Source organism: Eumetopias jubatus, unplaced genomic scaffold, assembly GCF_037043125.1.
Source record: "Eumetopias jubatus isolate StellerSeaLion01/CBP00866 unplaced genomic scaffold, mEumJub1_p1.0 scaffold_10, whole genome shotgun sequence".
Classification (NCBI taxonomy): domain Eukaryota; kingdom Metazoa; phylum Chordata; class Mammalia; order Carnivora; family Otariidae; genus Eumetopias; species Eumetopias jubatus.
The window spans coordinates 22709887-22726808 of record NW_028274816.1 but is presented as its reverse complement, the minus strand read 5'-3'; the positions used below and the strand labels follow the sequence as shown (position 1 = coordinate 22726808).

At 48.1% G+C, this 16922-nt stretch overlaps 1 protein-coding gene across 2 annotated transcripts in view; it reads right to left on the bottom strand.

Annotated features, from left to right (window-relative positions):
* The window catches only part of CDH3 (cadherin 3), a 45222-nt gene extending 36942 nt beyond the window's left edge, over positions 1-8280 (bottom strand). The window contains exons 1-3 of one of the 2 annotated variants that reach the window (XM_028095947.2): positions 8107-8280; positions 7790-8072; positions 7466-7586 (exon numbers count right to left, since the gene is read on the bottom strand). In XM_028095947.2, the coding sequence (XP_027951748.1) occupies positions 7466-7586; positions 7790-7843 (175 nt within the window). In that variant the 5' untranslated portion in view covers positions 7844-8072; positions 8107-8280. Of the gene's footprint in view, positions 1-2489; positions 2499-7465; positions 7587-7789; positions 8073-8106 lie in introns of those variants that run through there. The other variant, XM_028095950.1, reaches the window with a different exon arrangement.
* Positions 8281-16922: the final 8642 nt, after the last annotated feature.

Below are 16922 nucleotides of genomic sequence, written 5' to 3'. Positions count from 1 at the left end.
TGGGGCCCTGGCTCTGAGGCCCTCTCCTCAGATGTCAGACAGCAAAAGAGTCAGAGTTGTGAGTTCAAAGATGGGGTATGGGGGAAAAATGAAGGTGTCTGTGTGCTCTCTCTTTCCAGGATAAGGCATTTTGGTTTACTGAGACAGCAAGAGCATCCCAGCACCCCAGAAGTTCAGCAGGATCATGGCTACCATAGCCTGGAGGGGATTCTATTAGCTTGAGGAGTTTGCAGACCACTGAAGCTCTAGTGACCCAGAATCGGAAGGGTGCCCAGATTTCCCTGGGGCAAGGGGAGAGAGGCAGAGTGTATCAAGCTCCCCCACTCAGAGCAAGGTGGGGGGAGTCCTTGAGGGTGGCGGGGGGAAGTGGAGCAGGAAGGTGGGGGTGGGGAAGAGGAGAGGTAGAAGATAACCAGCCAGAAGCACATTCTCTGCTGAGAACTGTGAGTGAGAGTGCTATCAGGCCTGGTATCTGAACCAGCCCTATCCCCCCACATCCTAAAGAGGAGGCCAGGGGTCCTGGATAGAAATGCCCCCTCCCCCCAACTCCAGCTCCTGGTGATTAACAGAGGCCTGTGGAAGGAACAGGAATTCAAAGCCCTTGGGTCAGAAGTTAACTATTTCCAATCTTCCTCTAGCTTGGCTGCAACCAGAAGGACTCACAACCTCTTCCCCTCTCACACACTTAGGAGTGTGGTTAGTATCCCACACTTAGGGAGACCAACCTGGGCTCAAATCCTAATTCCACAATTTACTAGCTGGGCGACCTTGGATAGGTTACAAAGTTACAAGCCTAGGTTTCCTATCCAGTTAAATGAAGCCAATTCAACACCCCCCCCCCCGCCCACGGGTATCGGGGGATTAAAAGGGCTTATTACATAAAGTACATAGTGTAGTCTCTAGAACTCAGTAAGCTCTCAGTAAATGGTATTTAGGTTGCTTTTTTGTTTGGAAGCCCTTCCTTGATGGGTAGCCCTGCTGCCTGGCAATGACTGGTAACTAAATGAAATGAGGGGGAAAATTTGAGACTTAAAACATTTTTGGATCTGGGGAAAGCGGGGAAGGGGAGGCAAAAAGTGAGGCTGGAGGTGGGGCTCAGGGTCCTGGTTCCAGGGGAGACTTCAGAGACGCTGGCCTCCAGGAGAGCCTAACTAGGACTTCAGCCACATCTGCCTTTCCCAAATACCTTACTGCCTCTCTGATGGGGGGCGAGTGCGGGGAGTGGGACAAATTTCAAGCTGGACTGGACCTTGCCTACTTCTCCTTTTGCCTCTTCCCACCTTACACTCCATAGTCCAGCCAGACTAAATATATTTAAGTTCCTGGCCCCCATACTGTGCCCTTGCCAGGAACACTCCCTGCTACCTCTCCTGCCCCAACTCCCTTGCATAATTCTTCTCCGGCCTTCAGCTTGGACATCACTTCCTTCAGGTCCCCCTGAGAACGTGTCAGCAGCCCTTCCTATGTGCCTCCCTATTTTTTTCTCCCCTACCTCCTGCTTGATCATATGTATATATACAACATGTTATATATTTTATATATATAAAACATAATATATATTATACTGTATATATACTTATTATATATAATACATATCCTATATATATTAACTTATTTTGTCTGTCTTCTTCCACTAGCAGGTAAATGGCCCATGAAGCCTGGGTTTTGGGCATGTTTTGCTCTCTAACATAACCATAGCACTTAGAACAACAGTATCTGACACTTGGTAGGTGCTCAGTAAATATCTGTTGAATGTCAGATTCATAATTAAAATTGCCTGGCGGCTGATCTGCTTCCTCCTTTAATTGGGGAGTTCACTGACATTAATGAGATATGAGTCTTTTGTCATTTCTGAACATCTAACACCCAGTAGGTACTCAGACATTTGTTGGCCGAATGACCAGTCAACTTGTCCTTGGGTCTCAGACACCTCATTGCCTCCATAATGAGGGAGGAGCTGGACTCGACCACCTTTGTCCATTTGAGGAGGCTGCTCCCCACTCATACACTGTCCAGAATAAAAATCACCCAGGAGGGGGACGCCTGGGTGGCTCAGTCGTTAAGCATCTGCCTTCGGCTCGGGTCGTGATCCCGGGGTCCAGGGATCGAGTCCCACATCGGGCTCCTGGCTCAGTGATGAGCCTGCTTCTCCCTCTCCCTCTACTGCTCCCCCTGCTTGTGCTCTCTCTCTGACAAATGAATAAATAAATCTTTAAAAAAATAAAAAAAAAAATCACCCAGGAGGAAGACCTCACCTAAGAAATTCAGGTCCATTTCCAGATTCCCTTTCTATTTGGGGGGAAAATAACAAGCACTGGCTTAAGGACAATTAAAGGGAAGGATTTGTCCCCTAACACAAAGGATGTGACCAAAGACAAAATAAAGACTTGCCAAGTGAAAATCAAGAACCCAGAAGGGATGGGTCTGGTGAGGACACTGTTGGAGGAGGGGGATGGCAGAATCCAGAAGAGACTTGGCTACTTCAAGACTGAGAAAAGCTGACTTCTCAGGACACAGCCAGAGTACTGAGATCCTCAGGTAATCCTCAATTAACCCAGCAGTTATGCTCCCAGGTATGTACCTAACAGATAATGTACATCAAGACTTCTCATCAATTTTGATTTGCCAAATCAAAAACCTGAAACTCCTCAAATACCTATCAACAGTAGAAGCATCAATCATCACATAATGGAATGCTATAGGACACTGATAATCCTCTACAAGTACCTCCAGAACTATGGAAGAATCTCACAAGGTACCGTGACCCAAGAGGATATTTTATATGATTCTTCTACATAAAATTCAAATATGGGCAAATTAATCTATGGTATTAGAAGTCAAGATAGTGTTTTTCTTGGTGGGGAGGATAGAGAATGGGAAGGAAGGGGCATCTGAGGCACCGGTAATGCTCTTTCTTTTTTTAAGTAGGCTCCACACCCAGCGTGGAGCCCAACGTGGGGCTTGAACTCATGACCCTGACATCAAGACCTGAGCGGAGATCTAGAGTCAGATGCTTAACCGACTGAGCCAAATAGGCACCCTGGTAATGCTGTTTCTTGATCTAGGTACAGGTACGTGGGTGTTTCAAATCTGTGACAATCACTGAGCTGTATACTTATCATTTGGACAATTTCCTCCATGTATGTTATTCTTCATTAACAGTGGTTCTCTGAATGGAGACAGTTCAGCCTCAGAACTAAAGCCTCAACTGATTTGGGCAGGAGAGGCCCTCCTCTCCCTCATCATCCTCCAAATGCTGTGCAGAGCTGTAGTTTCCAGCCCTAGAAACTCACTGGTCATCATAAGCAATGCCTTCCTTACCCTCAGCAGGGAGACGAGGGCACCCTGCACTGCATAACCTAGGAACAGACTGCCATGTGAGGAGGTGGGGAGACTAGAGGTTTGGGACCTGCTCCCCAGGCACAAGCTAATGGTGATATGCAATAGGCTTCAGCAACCAACCCTAGTCTGCTGCTGAGGCAGGAAGGCAGCCAGCCAGGCTTGAAGCCCCAGTTCCCAAATATTCATTACTCAGGCAGATTTACTGGGCACTGAGGAATCCCCCTGGATTTAAAATCCTGGCCTTCGGGTAACTGGGAGGCTCAGTCAGTAGAGCATATGACTCTTGACCTTGAGGTCGAGTTCGAGCCCCATGTTGGGTGTAGAGATTACTTTAAAAAATAAATAAAATTTAAAAAAATAAAGTAAAATCCTGGCCTCACTGCTGACTGCCCCAGTGACACCAAATTGCTCACCCCTTTTACAGCAAAGGACAGTTACCACCACCTGCTTTGCAAGGTGATCATAAACATAAAAAACATTAGACTATAAGCTCCCCAAGGGCAGGAACTTGGTTTTGTCCATTGCTTTACCTGCAGTTCTAGAACATTGCCTGACACATGCAGATGCTAAAAGTGTATGTTTACTGAAAGAATAAAATATAAATAGAGGGCATGGCCCAGAATGGAGGCTCCAAAACAAAAGGCAATTTTTACAGAAGTTGAAATAGGCAAAATCATCTTGAAGTTAATTCATGCTCAGTCAGATTCATTACTGAACTTTGAAGTTTCCTACCAAAGCTAATGTGGGTTAGCTTTAACCTTACTCAAACACTGACTAAGGGTGAGTTGAACCTGGTGAGGGGCCATAATGAAGTACTGGATTTCTTTTACTGTAATTAAGCTGCTTCTCTCAACTGTCCACCATTAAAGATGTATGACTGCATTAGTTCAATCACTTTTAATCACTGTACTAATATCATGCAAATTCCTTCCTCCTCCCTCTTCTTGGTCTTTGCTTCCAGACCACACTTGAAGGCAGCCCCCCAGACTGTGGGGTTCGGGTGGGGTGGGGAACATTCCAGCTCTGCCTCCCTCCAGATTAACCTCTTGCTCTTGGCTGACCCAAGCCTAGGGTTACTTGACCCAAGCCCCATCACTAGGACACCGAGAGACTGTATCTAAGCCAGTTTCCCTACAGGAATGTTTCTGGAAAACCTTATGATAAGAATCAACAAATGACTAATTGCTCTTAGGACAGGGGTTGTTATTGGTGTCTGTGAGATTTGGTGCTCCAACACTCTACTTCCTTTCCTCCACCTCCCCCTTTGTGGTAGTAAAAAATGCCACAGAACTTAGGAATCACAAACTTCCATTCAAGTCCCAACTGGTCCCAGTAGTAATGCCTCTGGTGAAGCCACAACCACTCAGGCTTCATGTGTAAAACAGGTAGACCTTCACAAGACTGTCATGATTCATGCAAATACCTTCTGGGCATCCTGTGAAGTATCAGGTCTGGGACTAAACCTAAAGGTAAAAGTCCTATTTGTGACGCTCAAGGAAGCCAAGCTCCTGAGAGGTTCAGCCTAGCAAATTGAATCCATTTAGCCATTTCTGTGTCTCCACCTTTGAAACCTCCAGCGGGGCTGGGTTACAGGGTTTCTGAAGTACCAACTCTCAGATTAAGAGCTCAAGCTGTTTAATAGTTACCTTACCAGCCTCAAAAGAGTGTCAGGAGGACAAAGCAAGCTCAGAGTTGTGGAAGTGCTTTGAAGAGTAAAGTGCACATGCAAACAAGGTATTAATTATATCAGATAATTTCTTTGAGCTCAACTTCATAGGCACCTGTGATATTCATAACCCAGGGGCGAACAACAGGGGCAATTGTTCCTTAGCAATAAGAAAACTTGTCTGCTTGGCCAAACTTGAGTTTGTATGTACCCTCAGGATAACCCTTTCAACATGGCTGGATCCATCCTGTGCAGTGAGGACAGAGAGCTGGGATGGAGGTGGGGAGGTAGAAAGAGGTCAGCAGCTGAGGACTAAGGAGAGAAATATCAATATTTTTTGTTAGGGTGTCTCAATTTATTGGGGCCAATTGGACCCAGAAACTTGCTTTTACTTAAAAAAGAAGGTAGCAGCCTGTTTCACAGGAGAACTACTCTAGAACCAGTCATGTTGCAGGGAGGCTCAAGATCAGCTAAGCACATTAACCCACCTTTTGTTTTATAACCCAGGTGTGCTCCTGGCATGAACCCACCATTTTCACAACCATAAACCAGACATCCAAAAAAGCAGAATTTTCTCCAAAGGTTTAAAAGGCCTGACATCACCAGGAAACACTCGCCAACTGGACCATGAAATCGAAAACCTGGTCACTGCTTCCTCCCAACAACCTCAAGCTTAGTGAAGTGACAGTTAATCTGATATTACTTGCTTCAGTAAGAAAGATAAGGCACAGTCAACACTCAAAAGCCATGAAATTGTAGTCAGAGAACTTGACAATGATGGGGAGGAGTACAGATTTGGCAGAGGTCTGGTTAGCAATGAAGCTTCCTCAGGGAGCCGGAATTGGATTTGGGGCCCTGCCCAAGTTAACATTTTTACAGGTTGGCTGAGTTGCAGTTTGTTAGCCAGTCAGTAATAAACCCATGTGCAAGAATTTAAATTTTATGAGGCATGGCCTCTTAATGCCTCTGCTTGGCTCCCTACAGCCAAGAGTTTAAGGAGCCTGGCCTAGCCTGGGTGTTAATTGTTTTGTCAATCTGCAGGGTTGTTTGGGAAAAGAAGGGGAGAAAAAGGCTCCTACAGACTCCAGACCCCAGTCCTCTTTTGGAGAAACAAAGGAGAGCCAAAGGAGAGGCATTGGCACCTCTACATTCAAACTGGTAATTTGTACCTGGGGTAAGGGGTATGCTGATGAAGGCATTAGAAAAATGCTAGGTGGCAAATGTTCTTAATCGTTCTGAAAGCCACGTAAACTGCAGATCCCCTCCCCAGGAAAATGCACACACAAGTTCTTCAACAATTTCACAGGTGAGGGATCCTCTGGAACCCCCACCCAAGGATCCTGGGTTACACTTCTGTTTAAGAACTTGGGTTTGGGCACCTGGGTGGCTCAGATGGTTAAGCGTCTGCCTTAGGCTCAGGTCATGATCCGAGTCCTGGGATCGAGTCCCGCATCGGGCTCCCTGCTCCTTGGGAGCCTGCTTCTCCCTCTGCCTCTCTCTCTCTCATGAATAAATAAATAAAATCTTAAAAAAAAAAAAAAAGAACTTGGGTTTGATCAGTGGAGAAACCCCTACTGTCCTGTCCTGGATGGAGGGAAAGAGGCCCCCATCAGCCCGTAGTAGTCCAGGTCTCATAACAGACTGGTTCTCCGCACCAAAGTGACACCCCGCTCTCAAGTTTTTGAACTTGCGAGGGGGGGGGACTAGTAAATTGGGTGATCAAAAATGTGCTTTGATCTCCCATCCACCGCGTCCTCAGCTCAAGACCTTCCGGCTTGGGATACCCCCACTCCCCCAACATTCCAATCCCAAGATGGGGGGGCAGGGGTGTCCCAGTGCGTGATGGCCCCAGCCCAGGTGTGCCAGACCCAGTTTCCACGAAGGCTGCAGGGGCGCAGGCCCTCCGGGAAGGGCAGGGTTAAGAGTGCATTCCAACTGCCGGGGAAGAAGGGGGGCGGGGGAGGGGAACGCGAAGAAGAGAAACAGACCCGGTCTGTCTGTCGGAGACACAAAGCACGGTACACAAAGGGGGCCCGAGAGGGGCGAAGGGGGCTGCCCGGGGCACGGCTCATCCCCACACCTGCGCGGGGGTTGGGGGAGGAATGTGGACGACGCATTCCTTTGCTGGGGCCAGTGGAGGAGAGCTTCCCACGTCCGGGCTGGGTGAGGAGCTCAGCAGCCCCGCACCCTGAAAGAGGTCTAGGTAAGCCGCGGCAGCAGGGGAAGGAGGAGCTGGAGGTCAGAGAGCGCTATGCTCTCCATCCTTCTCTGTCCGCCATCCACCCCCACGCTAGCCCCCGGGATGCTTTCGGCGCCTTCTCCATACTCGAGGCGGAGCTAGCGGCGCCAGATTTTCCCCCGCCCCAGCCTGGGCACCCCTCGCGCGGACTACTGGAGTGGCCCACGTGCGACCCCCGGCCCCGCAGTTCCACCGGGGTACCTCCGGGAAGGTCTTACCTTTCCTCTGCGCCGGGCCCAACTCTGGCTCCGCGCCTCCAGCCTCCAGCGTCACCTCAGCTTTCCCGAAGCCCGCCCGGCACGGCTCGGAGGCCACGCAAGGCAGCCAGCAAACCTGCGCCTGAGGGAAGACGGGAAAAGGGGGAGGCTGGGTCACAGGCGTGCCCGGTTCTGCGTACCCCGCCCGATATTCCTCACGGGGCTCTGCTGGGCCACCTTGGCCCCAAGGAACCCGGCAACTCTTTCTCCTCGACGCCACCGCCGCGTGCGGACCCGCCCAACTGGACCAACCCCGGCCGGGGCAAGGGCGAGGCAGTGGAGTACCTGAAGGAGGAGGACGAGGAGGAGGGATACGAGAAGCCCATTAGGGAGCTCCATAGCTGGAGAATGAAGGACGAAGAAGCTGCAGCCTCCGCGGGACAGTGCTTCGCTAAGCTTTCCCGGTCCCTCTGAGCGCCGCGGCCCGCGGGAGCTAGCGGGAGGTACGTGGGGGGGGGGGGGGTGGCCAGGTGAGAGCAGGTGGGTGCTGATTGGTCCGGCGCCGCAGGTCCCGCCCCCTCGCAGGTGGGGCCGCCGCTGGGCTGGTGGGGACGCCCACGATATACGCCTATATTCGTTTTATTGCCGCAATTCCGAAATGCCCAAGGGGCTTTTCCGGAGCTGCTACCCGCAGGGACCCAGGCTCTGTCTCACGGATTCTGGGTTCGAGGGAAAAAAACAAAACAAAAAATCACCCCGCTCCTCAGTCTCCGCGGCACTCGAAGAAAAATGTTTTTGTGCCTTGCGGCTACAGTGGGAAAAAAGTGGAGACGCATCTGAACCCGACTGGAAACAGAGGCGCCCCATTCATACTGCCCCGAGGCACTCTGTTATCCAAAGCTTTGATGGAGGCCGGGTGTGTCGGCTACAGCGGGGGCTGCCCCCTGCCTCTTTCTCCAGCTCCCCCCATGCCAGCCCGCTGAGGACACAGGAGTAAGGTTGAAAACTGGCAGTGAGGTGCAGAGAGGCCGCGTTACAGACTCTGCTGCAACTTGCGGAAGACTCATTACTTACATTGCACAGCCCAACAAATGGAGGCTAGGAGAGAAGGCCCCAGAGTTCAGAGGCTGTCGTGGCGCCAAAGGGGGCGAGTAGACGGGCTTTTTATTAGCCCCATCATCTCCTGGGACCCCCCCTCCCCCATTAAACACAAACGACTTTCTCAACTTTACGTAAAATGTAAATAAAGACTTTTTAAAAAAGACATTTTTAAAAACGCGGCTGTTTTTATTGGTCTGAAATACTGAATACAATTTTTTTTTAAGATTTTATTTATTTGACAGAGAAAGACACAGAGAGGGAACACAGTAGGGGGAATAAGAGAAGCAGAGGCAGGCTTCCCGCGGAGCAGGGAGCTCCAATGCGGGGCTCGATCCCAAGACCCTGGGATCATGATCTGAGCCCAAGGCAGACGCTTAACGACTGAGCCACCCAGGCGCCACATACTTAATATAATCTAAGTGAAAACTGGGCAAGCGGCCGTCCAGCGAACTTCCCACATAAGCAGCTCTCCTACTGCCCCTTCTTGAAAGAAAGATGGATTTGTCCCTCTTTTTTTTTTTTTAGATTTTATTTATTTATTTGACAGACAGAGAGCACAAGCAGGGGGAGCTGCAGAGGAAGAGGGAGAAGCAGGCTCCCAGCTGAGCAGGGAGCCCGGTGTGGGACTCAATTCCAGGACCCTGGGATCATGACCTGAGCCGAAGGCAGACGCTTAATGACTGAGCCACCCACGTGCCCCTCGTCCCTCTACTTTAGACCTGAAGTGCTTTCCTTTTCATGACACACAAGTGGGCCCCGGACACAGAAACTGTCCCGAGACTCAGTCCCTCCACCCTGCATACCCTCTCCTCACCAAGCTGAGCTTTCCCAACGTGTTCCCTGAGACCTCTCCACTTTCCCTAGCTGCCCTGAGAACCCAGGCTGACCCCTCCTTGTTCCTCTCCTTCCTCCTCCCCAGCTCAGATGCAGGGGTTTGAGGAGGAGACTAGAGTCTGTAATTATAGATTCTTTGACCCTCAGGGGCCAACCTGGTGGCCTGCCTGTCTTTCCAACCACTAGGCCTGTGGCTAAGAGGAAAACGGTTTGCTCTGGGACCGTGGGAGTTTTCTCTCTCCGAGCACTGGCACTGGGGCCATACTGCCTATGTTCAAACCTGTGTTCGACCATGATTAGTACTATGGCCTCAGGCAAGTTAAATAACCTCTCTGAGGCTCAGTTCTGCATGCATTAAGACATTTGCCCTCTAAAGTACTAGGATTAAATGAATACATATAAATGAGGATTAATTAATACATTTAAAACGGTGAACTCAGGGGCGCCTGGGTGGCTCAGTCGTTAAGTGTCTGCCTTCAGTTCAGGTCATGATCCCAGCGTCCTGGAATCAAGCCCCGCATCGGGCTCCCTGCTCAGTAAGAAGCCTGCTTCTCCCTCTCCCTCTCCCCCTGCTTGTGTTCCCTCTCTCGCTATGTCTCTCTCTGTCAAATAAATAAACAAAATCTTTAAAAATAAATAAATAAATAAATAAATAAAATAAAACACTGAACTCAGTACCTGGCACAGAGCAAGTGCCCAAAGATTGTCTGGTATTACTGCTTTAGGATCTGGCTCATTTGTCCTCCACCTCGTGAGTGCTTTCTGTCCTTCTTAAGCACCCTCACATTCCCCAAACTAAGAAATGTAACCCTTCAATTTCACAGCTGATGGTAAAAGCAAGCAATTGGTATCTGGTATTAAGCTCGGTCATCCGGCTTAAGGTCCCAGCGGCTGGGGGTTGGGCATGGGCAATGCGCTGGAAAAGCCAGAGGCAGCTCGCTGAGCTCCACTCCTTGCTAGCTTCGGTCTCCCACAGGGGTCGCTTTCTGTGCCCGAGGGAAGGTTAGCTTGCGTGCAGGGGCGCATCGTGGCAGCGAAGGCCCCAGATGGTACCCAGTGGCTTCGCCTAGCCTCGCCTCGCAGGTTCCGCTGAGCCTGCAAGGAACCAGATGAAGCCATTAAGTGGAGCGTTAAATACAGATGAGCCTCGAGATACAAGCCCTAATTAAGTAAACACCCGACTGGAGGGCCATTGAACGCACTCATTTCCGCCTCTTTCTAGGGCACTCAGCATTCCGGGTGGGGGCGAAGAGAGGAGAGGAGAGGAGAAATTGAGAGTCAGCCCTTCTGCCTTCAACTTGGACCACGCTGCTGTCTTCTCCATAGCTCCCCCTTGTCGCTCGTTCGTTCGTTCGTTCATTTATTCATTCAACAAATTCTCGCTGATGGCCTGCTCTGTGCCAAGCACTGGAGGAGATACAACAGTGAACAAAACAAACAGCTCTGCGCTCTTGCACCTTCCATCCCTGGCTGTGCACGTGGTGGGGGGGAGGCGCGCCTTGCGGAAAATAACCAAATAAGTAAATATATGTTAGATAATAGGTGCTGTGTAGATGAACAAAGAGGAAATAGGAAGTGCCAATTCATGAGAGAGAAAGTAGGGGCACCTGGCTGGCTCCGTTGGTGGAGCCTGTGACGTTTTTTTTAAAGATTTTTATTTATTCATTTGAGAGAGAGAGAGAGAGCACAAGCAGGGAGAGAGGCAGAGGGAGAGGGAGAAGGAGATGCCCTGCTGAGCAGGGAGCCCAACAAGGGGCTGGATCCCAGGACTCTGAGATCATGACCTGAGCTGACGACAGAGCTTAACCATCTGAGCCACCTAGGCGCCCAGAGCCTGATTCTTGATCTCAGGGTCATGAGTTCAAGGCCTACAATGGGCAAAGAGACTACTTAGAAAAAAAACAAAAAACATGAGACAGAGGTAGGGTTGGAAATTGTACATAATGTGATCCAGGTGTTTCAGTCAGGGTCCAGCAAGAGACAGAATCCAGGTCAGAGGGTTCAAGTCTTAGTGAGGGGCCTAGAGGAATGGGCAGGGTTCAGAGAATCAAAAGGGATACTGAGGCTCCGGGAACCAACAACAACAGAGAGGCCTTAGAACTTTGAGGACTGAAGGGCAAGGGGAGGAAAGATGTCACTGAGAGTTGGGAGTTGGGGGGGAGCTGCAAAGTGGAGGAAGGACTACCCCTCCCAAATGCAGCTGCTGTCCGGCCACCTGGCCAAGCAGGTAGGATGTAGGAAAACTCCACTATCTTTCTCCTTTTGCCATTCATTTCCTGGCAGCACCTCTCATGGGCCAAACCCACCCAGAAGCCTGAGGGCAGGAAAGCCCAGGTGGTACGGTCTCTAGGGGTTATTCTCTCCAGTCCCAGGGCAGGATGGGGAAAGCAGAAAATGGATGAGGGGTGGGTGAGCAATGGGGAAAGTCAAGAGGCCTCAGTGAGAAATGGACATTTGAATAATACCTGAAGGAAGTGAAGAAGCAAGTTACAGTAAGGATATCTGAAGAAAGGGTATTCCAGGCTGACAATTCCCTAGCAAAGGCCCTGAGGCAGTAGGTTACTTGGGACAGAAAAAAATAATAATAAAAAATAAAAGCCAGAATGGCTGGAGTGGAGTGACAAGTAGGAAATGAGTCAGAGTTGGGAGGGTGGGGAGCAAATCTTGCAGAGCATCATAGGCCATTGTAAGAACTTACTGAGTGGGAGGGGAGGAAGACCCTGGAGGTTGTGAGCAGAGGCAAGGCATTGAGACCACATGGAATGGGGATAGAAGCCAGGAGGTCACTGGGAATCCTACTGCAATCATCCAGGCAGAAACCGAAATAGCTCGGTTTAGGGTGGACTTTGTAGAAGGGATAAGAAATTATCAGATTAAAAAATACCCAGAAAATGACAAGTGTTGGCAAGGATGTTGAAAAACTGGAATGCTTGTGTGCTGTGGGTGGGAATGGAAAATGGTGCAGCCACTATGGAAAACAGCATGGCAGTTCCTAAATAAATTAAAAATAGAATTTCCATATGATCTAGCAATTCCACTTCTGGTTACATACTCAAAAGAATTGAGAGCAGGGACTCAGATATTTGAACATCCCTTGTTCATAGCAACATTATTTGCAATGGCCAAAGAGGAAGGAGCTATCCAAGTGTCCATCCACAGATGAATGAATAAACAAAATAAACAAAATGAATGAATTAACAAAATGTACAGAGTTTCAGTTTTGCCTAATGAAAAGAGTTCTGTGGATGGATGGTGGTGATGGTTGCACAACAGTATGAATGTACTTAATGCCACCTAACTGTAGTTTATATGAATTTTACCATGATTTTTAAAAAGTTTCTAAAAAAGTGATTAGGGGCGCCTGGGTGGCTCAGTTGGTTAAGCGACTGCCTTTGGCTCAGGTCATGATCCTGGAGTCCCGGGATCAAGTCCCGCATCGGGCTCCTTGCTCGGCGGGGAGTCTGCTTCTCCCTCTGACCCTCTTCCCTCTCATGCTATCTCTCATTCTCTCTCTCTCAAATAAATAAATAAAATCTTTAAAAAAAAATAAAAAAATAAAAATAAAAAAGTGATTAGAATCTGGGTATATTTTAAATCTACTGCCAGGATGTCTGCCTGGCTTAGTCAGTAGAACATGTGACTCTTGATCTCGGGGTTGGAGATAGAGCCCCAAGTTGGGTGTAAAGATTACTTTAAAAAAAATTTTTTTAAAGATTTTATTTATTTGAGAGAGAGAATATGAGAGAGAGAGCACATAAGAGGGGAGGGGGTCAGAGGGAGAAGCAGACTCCCCACCGAGCAGGGAGCCTGATGCGGGACTCGATCCCGGGACTCCAGGATCATGACCTGAGCCGAAGGCAGTCATTTAACCAACTGAGCCACCCAGGCGCCCCCCAAAAAAATTTTTTTAAATAAAGATATTGCCAACAATAAGATTGGCCAAACGATTGGATATGGGTGCAAGAGAAAGAGGAGGTCAAGGATGACTCCAGTACTTGGGGCCTGAAACCAGCAGGATAGCAATGCCATTTCTTGAGTTTGGGAAGGTATGTGTAGTAGACACTGTCAGGGTACTGCTCAGATCCTCCCTGGGATCCCTTTAATGATTCCTGAGCTCCCCTTTTTCGGCTTCTGTGTGCTGATGCCCCTAGTAGCCTGCACATGTGACTCTCTTCAGAGACCTGCTCATCTGCTATTGTTCCTTTCCCTCTGCTCCTCCCCCTGCTCCTGTTCTGTCTCTCTCTCAAGTAAATAAAAAAAATCTGGGGCACGCGGTGGCTCAGCTGCTTAGGTGTCTGCCTTTGGCTCAGGTCATGATCCCAGGGTCATGGGATCAAGTCCCGCATAGGGTTCCTTGCTCGGCGGGGAGCCTGCTTTTCCCTCTGCCTGCCGCTCCCCCTGCTTGTGCTCTCTCCCTCTCTCACTCTCTGTCAAATAAATAAAATAAAATCTTAAAAAAAAAAGAAATCAGTAAGATGTAACTGATAAGCATCTGACAGGGTGCTAGATGCATAGAAGCAAAACCAGTGCGGGTTGTCTGACCCACTTCACAGAGCTGAGGTGAGATCCAATGAGCTAACAACAGAGAGCTAAGTGTTTAGCGAAGTATCGTACAAATAATACAAGTCATAATAAAATCAACTACTATCATTTTCTGAGCACACACCGTATTCAGACTCTGTACTACTAATTACTTTCATGCATGAAATCATTTGAATCCTCACAACTCTACACAGTAGTTCATATTATTCCCTTTCACAGATGAGGAAACTGGGGTTAAGCCCCCCAAGACCACACACTAAGGCAGAGGCAAAGCTACAGTGTAACCCAGTTCTGCCTCACTCCAAAACTCACTGCCTGAACCAGTTGCCAGGCTGCCATCCATCAATATTTGCTGGAAGAATGGATTTGTGAAGCAGGTTTTTGGTATGTCAGGAAGAATTCCATAATATTCAATCCTTTCTCTTAAAAACCTCTTAAAATAAACATATTTGCCCCTGGTTCAAGGTTAAATTCTGGGTCCTGCAAGAAACATTTAGAAAGAGCTTTTCTGCCCATTTTTGGTAGCAAAATTCCCAGATCTCCCCTCCCACACAGCACACTTAGGGGGATGTGTCCCAAGACAAGCGGATATTTTGCAGTCTTTTTCTAGGAAGTAGCCTTAAAACTGGGTGAGGCCCTATTTCCTGTCCTTCCCCTCCAACTGCCCAGTGCTCTGCACAAGTGATTCCATAGTCTTACTTCTTTATATTCGTTCTTGATTTTTCTGGGACCGTCCTTTTTTCTGGTGAGGTCACTGGCCAGCTCCTTTCATCTATCACTTCTGAAGCCGGCAAGGTGCTGAGGCAGCTCATCCCCAGCAAGAAACCTGATCCATATAATATACCTTCCCTTTCCTTGAGTCTTGGGAGGGGCTGTGCTGCCTTTAGCATCAGTGAGTTTTTGCCAAGGCCTGAGCTGTCAGTTTCCAGAGATCAGAGGCCAAGCATTTATGTATGTGTGTACACTGAGCGCACAGAATCAATTAATCAATAAGCACTCACAAAGCCCCCAAGACCCGTGGTTGGCTAAGGTCTAGCTAGGACTTTTGAGAACTATATGGCCAAAAAGGGCCTTAAAGAAAATAATAACAACAAAAACAACAAAATAATAATAATCTGTCCTCAAAGCCATTCTTCATCCTTCCCCTGAGAGGCACTGGTGACCTGCAGATTAGGTTTCCCAGGATCACTTGAGAGATGACTTCCTGCTGGGATCAGCCAATGGGAAGCACTAGTGGGAGATTGGAGGGCAGGACAGTGGAAACCCAGGGTATTTATTCTCCTGCATCAGTATCTTAGCAATGTCTGTGTCTTTATAGCTCCCGCTGTGGGTCCAGGTTCTGCCAGACTCTGGGCTCCAGAACACCACGTTTTCCCTTTCTTCTTCCTGCTAAGTGGTGGATGACTTCTTGCTGCCTAATCTATAGGTTACATCACTGTCCCTTATCTGACTTCTCAGCCTTTCCATCACCTCTGCATTAAGTTCCCTCTGCTTTATTTTATTCTTTTTTAAGATTTTATTTATTTGTCAGGGAGAGAAAGAGAGAGAGAGAGAGAGCACAAGCAGGGGGAGTGGCAGGCAGAGGGAGAAGTAGGCTCCCTGCTGAGCAAGGAGCCCTATGCGGGACTCCATCCCAGGACTGTAGGATCACGTCCTGAGCCAAAGGCAGACGCTCAACCGACTGAGCCCAAGGTGTCCCAAGTTCCCTATGCTTTAAAGACAAATGGTGGTTTTGCCTTCTCTATTGGACCTTGACTGATAGAAGAGTTAAAACTTACACAGTACTTACTATGGGTCAGACAGTGTTCTAAGTGCATTATAAAAATTAACTTACTCAATTCTACCATCTGAAGAATGATTACATTTTACAGAATATTTTTTGCATTTACTTCTTACAAAACAGGTGTGGAGAATTTGATCTACCCTAAATAACATCCCAGATCTGGATACACATCAAAAATTGCCCAGGAAGCCAATTAAAGATAGAGGAGGTGATGGATGTCATCCTAGCCCTACTGAATCAGATTCGCCAGTCCATGGGGCCCAGGAATCTGGATATTAAAAAGCTCCCCAGGTGATTCTGATGCAGCTAACCCAGCAGCCCTCCTTGAACTGGTATTCAGGAAACCCTGACCTTGTTTCAGTGATGAGGACACCTAGATCCAGATCAGGAAAGTGACCTGCCCATGGTTGCACAGCAAGCTCTATGATAGACAAAAACACTGCCAAGGATATCACCTTCAAGGTCACATGGCTGGTTTCTGACGTTTGGACTTGCTTTCTCTAGGAGCCATCTGAAGCCACTTATTATTAGAAACGTTTTGGAAAATTCAGTGTGTAAACAGACATATGTGCAGGATTGCTGAGCAGCTGATCAGTGTTTGGAAAAGAAAAAAAGAGGCAGCTTAATCCACTTAATCTTATTTTCAGTCTTTTCTGAATAACTTCAGGGAGTTCATTAATCCTTCCTCTATTCTAACCTTCTCCATTCTGACCAAGACTGTGGTTGGGCCAAGAATCTATACCTTTTAACAGGGGCCTGAGGTGATCTGACAATTTGGAAACTATGATCAAAATCCAAAAAGCCCAGAATCTAAATGGAGTTTGTAATAACCAACCCCATAAGGGCTGGATTTTTGTTTTCTCCCTGCATCCCATTGCTATATTCCCAGCACCAACCAAAGTGCCTGGCACACAGTAGCTGCTTAATATTTATTGAATGAAATAATAGTAAGACTTTTTCTTACATTTTGAAAATATTTTCTGTACAGTTATTCCCTGATTCTCACAATGGACAGAATAGATACCAGAGTCCTCATTTTACAGAAGATGAAGTTGAGTTCAGAGAGACTGGTGACTTACCAGGTAACGCAGCTAATGAGAAGTGTTAGAAGCTCTCTCCATGAAATTCTCCCCTCCGCTGATGATGGTGAGGGGGAACATTAAGTGGGAAGATGCAAATATGAATGAAGAATAAACTATCAGACTTCAGCTCAAGTAA